We start from the raw sequence: 12,470 nt of genomic DNA, 5'->3' as shown, positions 1-12,470 counted from the left end.
GCCAGCCGGGCCTTGACATTTTTTAAAGTTTATCTGTAATTCTTCTAAGCCCTCTAATTTGTTGGACGAGAAACATCCATCCCTAATGTTCCTCCTAGTATATGTCTTGTGTAAGCTTTTATCCTGGAATATTTTTCAGGGATGCTTACATAACTAACAGCCTTGGAAGATGGAGACAGTATGTCCTTCTAGAGCAGAGAGCAGGATTTTTGTCCATCAGGATAGTAAAGATGATGTCTCCCTTCAGGACTAAGGTTGGGCAGATTTTTCCAGCAGACTCTTAAGCTCTTCAGTGGTACTATGGACTCACTGTATGTTCCGCATTCCCCCGGGCCTGCCTGTGCATTGCCCTCATATGGCTTGGGGGTGGGATGGGACCAGGAGAACCAAAGTGAACGTTAAAGTTAAGCTGCCTGTGTGCCACGAATAATAAAATCCTCTGCATCTGATTCAGAAATTGTGTCTCCTGTTAGAATTTATGACACACTGAGTGGCTGACATGTTAGCTTTAAACTAGAGTAAAATCTCAGACCCTTCAAAATTCTTGACATAATAGTAAAGAATTTTTATTTTAAGATGTGTGGTTCTGATTTCCAGTCTCTCGGGACATATGGCATCATTGGTTTATTGTAGCCCTAACCCACGTTTTCCAGATATAATCAGCAATTAGGTCATAGAAACACCATGTTATTAGAGCTGACAATCAAGTTTGTTCAGATTCATAATTATAGAAGACACATTCTTTTTGAGCTAACATCACCCATTATCAAGAAAATATTTAATGTGATAGGTGATAATATGGGTAAAATGTCAGCTTATAGATGCAGGATACAGATGATGTGTTATGAGTTAATATAGAGTTTATTAACAAATGTCACTCCCATATTCAATTTTATAAAAGGTAAAAATAAAATATAAATAAAGAAAAAAGAAAGCATCCCCTTACATTTGTAGTGTTACTAACTTATGAATATGAGAGAGACTTAACAAAAGTAATTTTGCTTTTCACTTAGACCTGAATAAAAGTTCCTTAGACATTAAGGGGGGGGGGGTCGTAGAAAGCATAGTTTTTGTTTTTGTTTTCTCAGCATTGACCTAACTGTGTGGAGTTGGGTAGCAATGTCATCTGTCATGGTTCCCCAGTTGATGACCAGGCAATCTACCAATTTTTGTGAGAATCAGCAACATTATGGAGCAAGTATATTTGGCATCACATAAGAGAGCCAATGGCACCTATAAAAATAAGGTTAATATTTTTATACCTTGCATAGACTTCTATAAAGGAGTTATTAGGTAAATAATTTTTGCACATTTAATGCTTCCCTTGAGATTTTTCAGTGTAGGAAGGACAATGTCACACACCGAACAGAACAGTGCCTGGCACAGAACCAGGCAAAGAGTAGATGTTCCAAAATATTTGTTGCCTGACTTACCAGAATTAACAGAGGTTGATAATTCTACATTACAGCCATTATTATGGCGAAAAATTCTTTCTCTGGGAACTATATCAATACTTCAGGAAAACAGTACCACTTCAATTGGCTCATCACCCAAGAACGTGGGTGAAGTTCATTTATTTTAAGGGTAAAGATCAATAAGTAGCCGAAACTGGTTTGGCTCAGTGGATAGAGCGTCGGCCTGCGGACTCAAGGGTCCCAGGTTTGATTCCGGTCAAGGGCATGTACCTTGGTTGCGGGCACATCCCCAGTAGAGGGTGTGCAAGAGGCAGCTGATCAATGTTTCTCTCTCATCGATGTTTCTAACTCTCTATCCCTCTCTCTTCCTCTCTGTAAAAAATCAATAATATATATTTTTTAAAAAAGATCAATAAGTAGATTAAAAGAAAGAGAGAGTGGTAAAGTTCCTTCTGTGACTCAAAATTAAACATATAGGAAAAGCTCCACGTGTGCCATTTTGTTCTAATTCTTATTATGACTGATCCTACATTGCACGTGGTGTTTGGGCACAGCCATATATTGCTTTCAGTATATTAACAATTGTTACAATGGCAAACTTTGTGGCAGAGTTGCGTTTTGTACTAGGAATTTGAAAATTGATGCAAAACTTGTAATTCTCCTGCAAGGGTTATTTCTATTAAAAATATTACAATATGATCTCATCAGGAAGAAAACTGACAATGTAACAAATAATCTTCTAATTTAATCAAAATCAAAAATAAAATTACATGAATCATGACATGCCTTGCAAGTAACTGCAGGCTCTCAGACATCCTTTCATACCTGCTATTATAGTATGAAGATCAGGCTTCAGTACATTACAAAGGGAAATATGTATTCTAGTATTAAGTTTCTTCGGTAAAAACAGAGTAGTTGCTGGAGTTAATGTCTAGATGCTAATAAAGTAAAGGAAGAAAACTACTAAAATTTATTTTATTTTATTTTATTGTTGAATTATCTCAGATTTAGGCCTCAGCTAAGTAATTGGACTTAATACATATATTCCTGACATTGGTTTAATAAGCATGTGGCATCCATGAACAAGTAAGTGCCTATGTTTCTAACTTTACGATTTTTCCCTTCGACCCACTGTGTTATTGTGTTCTAAACGAATTCTTGTCTCTTCTCTCAGTTGATGCTTTGCTGTTGACTGTTATTGAAATTACAATAACTTAGTTTAAAGCATCAGTCCCAGTACATAATTTTTTTAAATCCTATTGTCCCTATAAGTCTCACATTAGAACATGTTTGTTTGATGTAGTTTTTGTTTTGTGTTTGGGGAGTACAGAGTTTCTACCTATCCCTTCATTTGAGCAGAAAGAGAGAAGACCCTGAAAGCAAACTTTAAGTTGTACTTTGTTGGAAGCCTTTATAGAAGGCATCTAATACAGGAAATCAGTATGAAAAATGCTACCATAGGTTTTGAATTTTCTCCTTTAGGTCATAAGGGGATGACCTTTTATTAGATAGAGTAGTTTTCTGAGCAGCCAAACTAAGTGGCACATAATTTTTTGTGAGTTCCTACGCAGAGAAGGCCATAAATATTCATCTAGATGGGGCTTCTAAACTTTTTACTGCCTTAAACTTTTTTACTACACATTAGATTGCATATATCTTAGAACATAAGGCCTGTCACAGCTGAACAGATAAATGGCCCAGCCACAGTGGAGCACTGTTTTTGACGGAGAAATCTATCTGTTGTTCCAGAAGGTGAAGAAGGTCACAGAGTACCCCTGACACATAACTGTGCAACGCCACCTTTGGATGACCAATATTTTTGCAAAGCTTAAGTTGCTCTCCTGGGAGTAAGATATGTTGGAAATTTCTCTTTTCTTTCAGGCCACTAAAGAGGCATTTCAAAAATTAGTTCCATTACACTAGACAAAATTATCCTGCTATTTTAATAAATAGTAACACTCATTTTTGGGGGAGTTTAATTTACTTTTTTGAGATTATCTATGGGCTCATTTACTAACTTTGTATGTTGTGATTTTCCCCACAAAGGTGTCAAGATCTATAATAATAAAAGTGTAATGTGCTAATTAGAAGAGACGTCCTTCCGGACATCCTTCCAGATGAAGCCGGGCTGCAAGGGAAACCCAGGTCCCATGTGCCTGCAGGGGGCCGGAGGGAAGCCTGGGTCCCAGGTGCCTGCTGGCAGCTAGAGGAAAGCCCGGGTCCCAGGTGCTGGAGGGAAGCCGGTGTCAGCAGCTGGGGGAAGAAAAGCCTACTCTTGCACGAATTTCATGCATCGGGCCTCTAGTAAGTAAATAAATAAGTAAACTCACTTGGTAATTGATCAACTGGGTTTACATATGTTTGTCCAGGATATGTAAGTTCCAAGTTACTATGCTACACCTGGCCTCAATTCTAGTTGTGAGAGAATTTGACCATGGCACACAAAATTCACGAGGACAAAGAAAGCAGCCTACTCATTCTTGATGCCTTCCAGGCATGGCATTAGAATTCATCCTTAATCAACCATAGCCTTATGTTGCAAGTTCAATGAGAAACAACCAATGGTATTTTGATTTTAATTCCTTTGGTTTCATCTGCTTCTGGTCTTCAAAAAGACACATATAAGCAATGGGTGTAACAAGGAAAGAAACTCACATGTGCAAGTTGTTCCATTTTCATCTAAAAGTTGATTATCAGCACAAGCACATACTCGGCCTCCTGGGATGGCCAAGCACAGTGTACTACAGCCCCCGTTACTTACTCGGCACATATTGTCACCTGCAAGCAGAATGAATGACATGTGTCAGCGCACTCTGACTCCATCCAAAGTTAGCCGGTTATTTCTAGGAAGTGTAGGTAGACTTCAATATGTACACACACACACACACATTACATATTCATTAATATATAATTAATTAATTGATTAATGCAGCCAGGATTTCTGCTCAATCCTTAATGAAATCCAGAAATGTTTGAAAATATATGTTGTGCTGATGCGAGGAATTTGCATGTTGGTTGTAGGACAATGATCTGCGTGTAGTTGGGTACCAGAAGAGAGAGGGGGGAGGAGAGAAGACAGAATGGCATCTGTCTAGGATCATTTCCCAGATTAGGAAGTCTGAGTTTTTTGGAAAGTAGATCACCAGCACTTGGAATGTGGCTTTGGATCCCAAGTGAACAGAAAGCAAGTGAGCTTGCGGAAGGGGTGGGGTATTGCTCCCCCTGTGCAAGGAGTGCACTGGCATGTCAGTGCATGGAGGATATTTGGGAAGCCTTAAGAACGAGCAGCCTTGCTGGTACCAGGAGACTGTGCAACACACAAGTAACGTGTTGTCCCAGTGGACCTGAACGGCACAGACACTGAGGAGGCATGCACAGACATCAATAAACAGGCACAGGGGGAAACTCGTATGTCCATGCTCATGAACATATGGGAGACACCCTGGGAGATTCAGATACAACTGAGGTAACATTTTTGAAGAGGCTGAAGATTCTGTTTTATAAAAATGTAGGTGAGAGTAAATAAAAGTACATTTTCTTAGCATATATGTGTAGAATAGTTAGAAAGAACTCTGCAATGCAATCCAACTGGCAGTGTAAATGTCAGGGTCATTTTACATGGTGGCATTTTCCAAAGTATCAATAAAGAACATTTTGAAAATATTAGTATATCTTATTCAAACATTAAAAATAAAGAGCTTTTAATTACTCAGAGGCGTACAATAAAATAATATAATAACTCAAGCTACATTGGCAGTTCAAGTGCAAGTGCCAACACTGACTGAAGTGACAGACTAGGTTATTGCACGGTGGGCCTCAGGGGTTGGAAATGCTATGTAGAAACTGTTAATAAATGAGTTTAAAGAATACTTAAAAATGTTGCCCTGTGCAATAAATATTTAACTCATCTCCATAGATTATCATCATGTGCCCGAAGATCAAAAGTATATAACTATTTCTTTTCATTATTCTGAGAAATAAATTAAATTTGCTATGTTTATGAAAAATGAAAGATACACTTTGAAGCTAAGGAAGCTAATATTTAAAGCTATAGAACAATTTCTAAACTAGGAAGATAATTAAGCTTAGTTCAGACTTTTTCCAACAGCAGATGCAAAAACATTTCTAGGCAGCTTCTAAATATAGTTGTATTTATTCCACGACCATGGGATAAAAATTTAATATTTCATATGATTCTTAGGAGTTCTATGTTACATACCATATGTAGAGTATTAAATTGTATGTTCAATATTTATTAAAATTCAGATTCTGTAAAATTAGAATTACTTCAAAAAATTTGAGAACTATGAAAAATTAAAACTGTAAGAAATAAGAAGGTACTGAAAACAATATTTTAGAACATATTTTCATATTGAAAATATATCTAAATATCAAATTATTTAAATTAACAGGACTCATACTTATTAGTTTTATTGAATGCATAATTTAAGTAATTAGAAATGAATTATCATTATTCCAACTTTTAAATACATTTCATTTCTGTGAATACTATGTGTTAAAAGAGAGGAATTGATACTTGGCCTGTCGTAATAAAAATCTAAATTATTTTAAATAATTTTATAGCTCTTATTAAAATTTCTTAGATTTTAAAAATTTTAATGGTATCTAATATATTTTTAATTTATTACTTAACCATATCCCCAATAGAACTCTATGATAGTTTTTATTAAATTTCTAGTAGCTTGCAAAACTTTTTATGTAAAGATATTATCTTGAAAACACGACTGACTACAAACAGCATTACAAATTGTATACATAAATATTAATGAGTTTATAAACATATTGATAGCAATCTTTATTGAAAATCCATTATGCATCAATTCTAGTGCTAGTTACTTTAAATATACAATGAATTCAATGAATTCAATTTTTATAATAAACTTATAAGTAGATTTTCTCTCATTTTCGGGTGGGAATATAGGTTTAAATGACTTTTCCAATGTCTATAAATAAGAAAAAAACTTCTTATTTAAAAATAAGAATTTATAATAAGGTTTATTGTTTATTTCTAGATAATAATAATAGTGGTATTATTATCACTATTATCATTATTTCTAAATAATTAGAAAAGGGATTTTTCTTAATCTAAAATTATTGATCATATATACTCTAACTTATTTATATATGACAAAGTTCAGAAGAATAACATACTAAAAACAACAAAATAAAACCCTAAATAAAGTTTCTTTTAAAACAGATACTTTTAAAAATCAAATTTATAAGTAAAACAAATGAGGAATAACTTTCAAAATTAAGTTCAAGATAGTGGTCTGTCTGGGCCAAAAACTTTGTCTTTTTTCCTCCAATCTTAAAACTTGAAGAAGTAGATTTTTTCTGTCCCTTACAGTATCTGGCACAGACTGTGTGTTTGATAAACATTAGTTACATTGATGAATGAAGACATGAATGATTGAATGAAGCATTTAGCAATTTGAATGATAGAAACAATAATTTGGGGGTGTAGACATAAGGTACATGTATGTGGGTAGATATGTCTGTTTCATTAAGATAAAAGGAATATTCTTATTTGTATGTAAGTATACATATATACTTTGGCTACATACTTACTATATCAAGGTAAATTATTTAAAGGCATATTATCTATAATAATAAAAGTGCAATATGCTAATTAGACCAGACAGCCGGACGACCTTCTGGATGTCCTTCCAGACAAAGCTGGGGCTGCGAGGGCTGAGCCCCTTGCATGAATTTCATGCATTGGGCCTCTAATAACTTTTATAAAGAATAAGGACACATGATATATTAAAACATTTCCCAAGCCTATATTAATATATGGATTTTTTAGGCCTCAGTTTCATTAATAAAGTATCTTTCACTTGCAGCAAATGGTGTAATATATAAACCATTAATGCAAAGGAATCCCATTGTTTCATTCTTCCCTTTATATGAATTTTCTTCAAAATAGTGAAAGGTAAAACTCCCTTTTCTATATGCCTCCTAAACTCTTGAATTCTCAGAGTTTTATCATATGAGTAGTTAGAAGTCTCTGAACCTAATATGAAACATAAACCTATGGGAATTTTCTTCTCTTCACTTGATGGAAAGAAAGTCAGAATTGCAGTTTAGAAGAGAAAATAAAAGTTGTATAAAGACTAGATAAATTATGTATTTCATCTAGGATAATTTCAGAAGAATCAGCTTTGAATGATGTCAATCTGAGAAAGGATAAAATGTGTCATACTTTTCTCTATTTTATAATTATATGTTCATTAAAGACCATTTTCATTTGACTTCTTTGAAGCTGTGTGTGTGTGTGTGTGTGTGTGTGTGTGTGTGTGTGTGTGTGCGTACCTTATTAAGAGCCTCTTTAGTATGGTTATATATCAGCCTTCCTGAAATAAGCTGATATGTTACCCAAAAATCTGATGAATTTTTCCTGATCTGGAGAGATCAAATTAGCTAACTAATTTTCTGACACTAGTCTAAAAGAGTTTAGATATTACATTAATAGTATTCATGATTTTTTTCATAGTATCCCTGTGGGGTGGGATGTGTGTGTATATGTATGATATTATCTATCATCTATGTATTTATATGTGCATATATATATTCATAGACATATATAAATATTGCATTTACATAAATGTAGTCTATATGTATTACATATACTAATTATGCCATATACATTAGTCTCTCATAGAGAGAAAAAGAAAGAAAGGAAGAGAAAGAGAGTACAAGGCTATATAAGACTAGGTTATTTCACTCCATGAAGAATAATGATATATACTACTTAAGGATTTGGTTTTCTATTCAACTCCAGCCACTTTATCCTTAAAAACAAACAAATAAATAAACAAAAACAAAAAACCAACAGTTTAACAAGACAATATATATCCCAAGTTTATGTGGCATTAATTATATGTTTCTAAATATTTATTAATATCTGATGTTCAAAAGATGCAAAGAGAAACATTGCTGAGAGAAATTATAACATGGGTAAGATGTCTGTATTTAAACATCTGATTGCATTTTGCTTCATAATCTAGCTATTTAGATCGATGTAGTTAAATAAACTAAAAATTTAGATACTAAGTAGGTTATCCAATTTCAATGTTCATCTATTGACTGAGTAAAATAGATGTTGATCAGGTATCCTTCCTATATTGTATTGTCTGTTCAAAAGATTCAAGTAAGTCCTTTGCCACACAAAGACTGGGTAGAAAACAAACTCATTGATTATTTCACCTAAACTAATAAAAAACAACCAATCAATTTGGCCAAATGCATTCTATCAGTAAGACAGAGCATAATGTTTTCTAGAATAAAGACTGCATAAGTAATTTAGTAATCAAGGATACATTTTCATTTTAATATCCCTTTGATTACCAATCTTTTAAAAGTCATTTTAAAAAATACACTGTCCATCCAAGGAGCAGCACAAAAATCATATATCAAAGACACTGTCTAGAACACCAAATATATTCTTCATGGATATTGAAATATAATCCTCATATGACGTGAGTTTTTGTATATGATTGTGACACATTATTCATTTAAATATTTATTTCAAATGCTTATATGCAAGGAAACTTACAAATATATGCCTACAGCTTGAGAAATGATAGGGACAAATTAATTAATGTAAAACACAAGTACTATTCTAAGTCTTACTCTCATATATCTATTCCTTATAAAATATTTTTGAAGAAAGCATTTCTTATCTTTGTTAAATCTTTATGATGTGTCCCAAGTTTATGAAGGAGAGAGTGTCAGGTTCTGGGTTTAAGCCCAAATCCATTTTATAGTTAGCTGAGATATTTCTCATCCATATGTTGCATTTAGTTGATCAACTTTCTAAACCAACTAGAAGTTTAAAGAAATTGAAGATTATGACAATGTCATTGAGTTTGAGTACAGTGAGTTTAGCAATGACATTCAAGATAAACAATTACAGAAGAGAATGAAAATAGAAAATATGATTATATACTGATTGGTGTAATAAAACCCAGAAAATTAATCAGTGTGGAATTAAAGGGAACAAGAACCCTGAAAACAAGACACCACAGGAGATGAGAAGGGTTATTCCTGTTCATAGTGTTGGCTCCAGTTTAGTGTAGACAACAATGGTGGCGAGGGGAGGGACAGGGAGGATATGACTATAACAGAAAATATTAGCATTTGATTTATGCAGGCAATTGTTCTATTCTTTATTTCGTGTCCACAACTATAGTTTATGCCATCTCAAATAATTTCATTTTTGTTTTGTAAAGATTTTATATTTTATTAGTTATTAAAGCTTTATATACTTCTCACTCTATGTACTTCCATTATTTCATGAAATTGCATTTTTATGCCAATGAGACAATTGTAATACAGAAGAAAAAATGTTCTTAATTGAGATAGTTTTCTTTTTACATCCCCTTTTAGCAGAAATATCTTCAAAATACCCTTGTTGCTAGATAACTTCCTGTTGACAACATGTGAAATGAAACCCTCAGGATATAATTTTTCATCCTAAATGCATTGAAATCTAGGCTCATTAAATTTTCACAAAAATATTTCCATTAAAAAAGGAATGATAACTTTAGAATCATAACAAAAATCTACTACGTACTTTACAAATGGTTTTCTTTATTTAATCCCTAAATTCTAAGTCATGGTATTTGTGGGTAGCTTAATAAATCTTAATAAACATAGAATAAAATATAGATATAGATAAAATAATAGAATATTATCTGATTTTAATAAGACATGAATATAATGGTAGATTATTTTACTTTCATATCATCTAAATTAATTAAGTGCTTTTCAAATGTACATGAACTAAGATAAAACATAGTAAGATACTGTTAGCAATGCAATTTCCTTATATAATGTATTTTAAAATATTTTCCCATAATATTTAGTTCCCAATCAAAGTTTTTCTAATGGCTCACAATAATCTTTGAAAACATTAAAAATATTTTTTATTTACTTTAACAGACTCCTTCTGTGAAGACTAGATCAAAAAGGAAGTATTTGGAGAAAACATTGAACTTCACTCAGATAGAAGTCCCAGAGTTGCTCAATCAGGTTATTTTGAATAATAAAATAATACATTTTTATGGTAACAAATTCCAAGATTTGATTGACTTTGAAGTAACTGGACACCTTTTATCATAACATTTCAGAAACACTGTCAAAATAAAATATTTTTGTAACTACTGAAGTGTTATTATATTTGAAGCTCAGAAGCAATTTTATTTGGTGTTTAATACCTTGTTGCTTTCGTGGATCATAAATCTGAAGCCCAAACAGGGGTGGTCTTTCTCGCCTCAGTAATGTCACCACATTCGTTATCAAATCTAGTTGAAAAATGGAACCATTCATGTAATCAGTCCAGAACACGTAATTCCCATGATGTGACAGTCCAAAAGGATGGTTCAACTCTTTCCCACTGTAAACAACCTGTGAAATGTAAACACATTGTGAAAGTTCAGAACTGACCTTTAGAAACATATTTAAAGTAGTTTTCAAATACACATAACATATAGTGATCCAACTAATATCTTAACTCATATTTTCTTTCAGTATATTTGAAAAATAGATTTCACAGTGTGAGCATATTTTTTCTGTTTCTAGAACTCGTTATTTGAAGGAGACCATTTATATTTCAATTATTTAAATTCTCTCATATTTGGCTTTACACGTATGGTCAAGAAATGCAAATGTTAAAATGACTTTGTCTGACATTCTTCCCTGTGTCTTTTCTTTGTAATATTACAGATTCATATCCTGGGATAGAAATTGACCTGAGTAATTAGTGTCATTGTGTATATTGCAATATTGCTCATCCAATAGCCAAGGGATACAAGGTGGTATTAAGACATTGGGAGTGAAAGGGATCTTTCTATTTTAATTGAGCAATTGCAATTTGAAGAAATTTAGGAGATGACAAGGAAGAAGATAAATATTTTCATTTTGAACATAGAAACACTAATAGTAAATAGTTAATCTAGGTTAGTATGCTAATTTCAATTCTGATTATCTTGATATCTTCTTTACATTCCAGTTTTATATATTTTTTTTTTTGTTTAAATAGAGGAATCATGTGATAGGTCCTATTTCACATGTAGGGTTGTAGGGGGGGAAAAGGAATAATACCTCCAATAATGATAATACTTTTTCAGCTTTTGCCATTTATAAAATGGATTGTATACAATATGAAAAAGCATATTATACTCACTTCATTTAATATTAGAGAATTTAGAAAGTTATCCAAATAATGTAGTGTTTGCAATCCAAATTTTGCTCCTTTTTTTCTGAATTCTTCATAATAAATTTTCATATAGTAAATAATTGAGACAGTTTCTTATTTATTTTCTCGCCTCAACCTAAGCTAAAACATGGGCCATTGAAACGTTATGTCTACTATGTACACATCGACATCTTCAAGGAAATCATAAATATTTATTTAGTATCTGTTAAGTATGTGATAGGTTAAATGGCAATGGATTTTACTCATTTGGAGAAAAATATTTAAAGCACTGTTAGAGTGAGTCAATGACTGAAATAGTCTTAACTGATTAGTATACTATTTATTTCTCAAACAGAATTCATAATGAATGGGCTTAGCCAATTGTGCAGAATTCCTTCCCAAAAAGGAAGAAGTGTAGTATCAAAGAAAGCATTTTGATAATTTCAAATATTCCACTTTTCCATTATTTAACTAGAAAGTTTGAAGTTAATTTATAATGTTATACATGCTTAAGTAATTATAAGATAAAATATAGAGGTGATGTTTTCTCAACGACATCCTCCATTTACCCCTGAATTTCAGAATCATCTTGTAATGATTCTTCCAAAAAGCGGTAAGAGGAAGTTCATATCTATTCATACCAACAAGCTTGAAGTTCAGTTTATTCTTCTGTTTCAATTTCAATGGCATGAAGTTCTTTATTTTTTTTTAAAAAAGCATTATAATTAAGTTTACATAATCTATAGGCTAAATTTCAGCTGCAAAATTTGAAGAAACTTGAATAGAGTAGGGTTGCTTGGTCAGAGCAAACTCATCAAGAATGTAGAAATGCTGCA

General features: G+C 32.6%; 1 protein-coding gene across 1 annotated transcript in view; it reads right to left on the bottom strand.

Moving 5' to 3' along the window:
• LRP1B (LDL receptor related protein 1B) overlaps positions 1-12,470 on the bottom strand; it is a 1,721,287-nt gene that overhangs the window by 698,852 nt on the left and 1,009,965 nt on the right. Inside the window, exons 14-15 of the mRNA XM_079782447.1 lie at positions 10,655-10,844; positions 4,071-4,193 (exon numbers count right to left, since the gene is read on the bottom strand). Coding sequence (XP_079638573.1) covers positions 4,071-4,193; positions 10,655-10,844 — 313 coding nt within the window. The remainder of the gene's footprint in view (positions 1-4,070; positions 4,194-10,654; positions 10,845-12,470) is intronic.

The sequence above is a fragment of the Cnephaeus nilssonii genome (genome assembly GCF_951640355.1).
Source record: "Cnephaeus nilssonii genome assembly, chromosome: 10".
Lineage (NCBI taxonomy): Eukaryota > Metazoa > Chordata > Mammalia > Chiroptera > Vespertilionidae > Cnephaeus > Cnephaeus nilssonii.
Note: the sequence above shows the minus strand (reverse complement) of the source record. Positions and strands in the feature narration are given on the sequence as shown.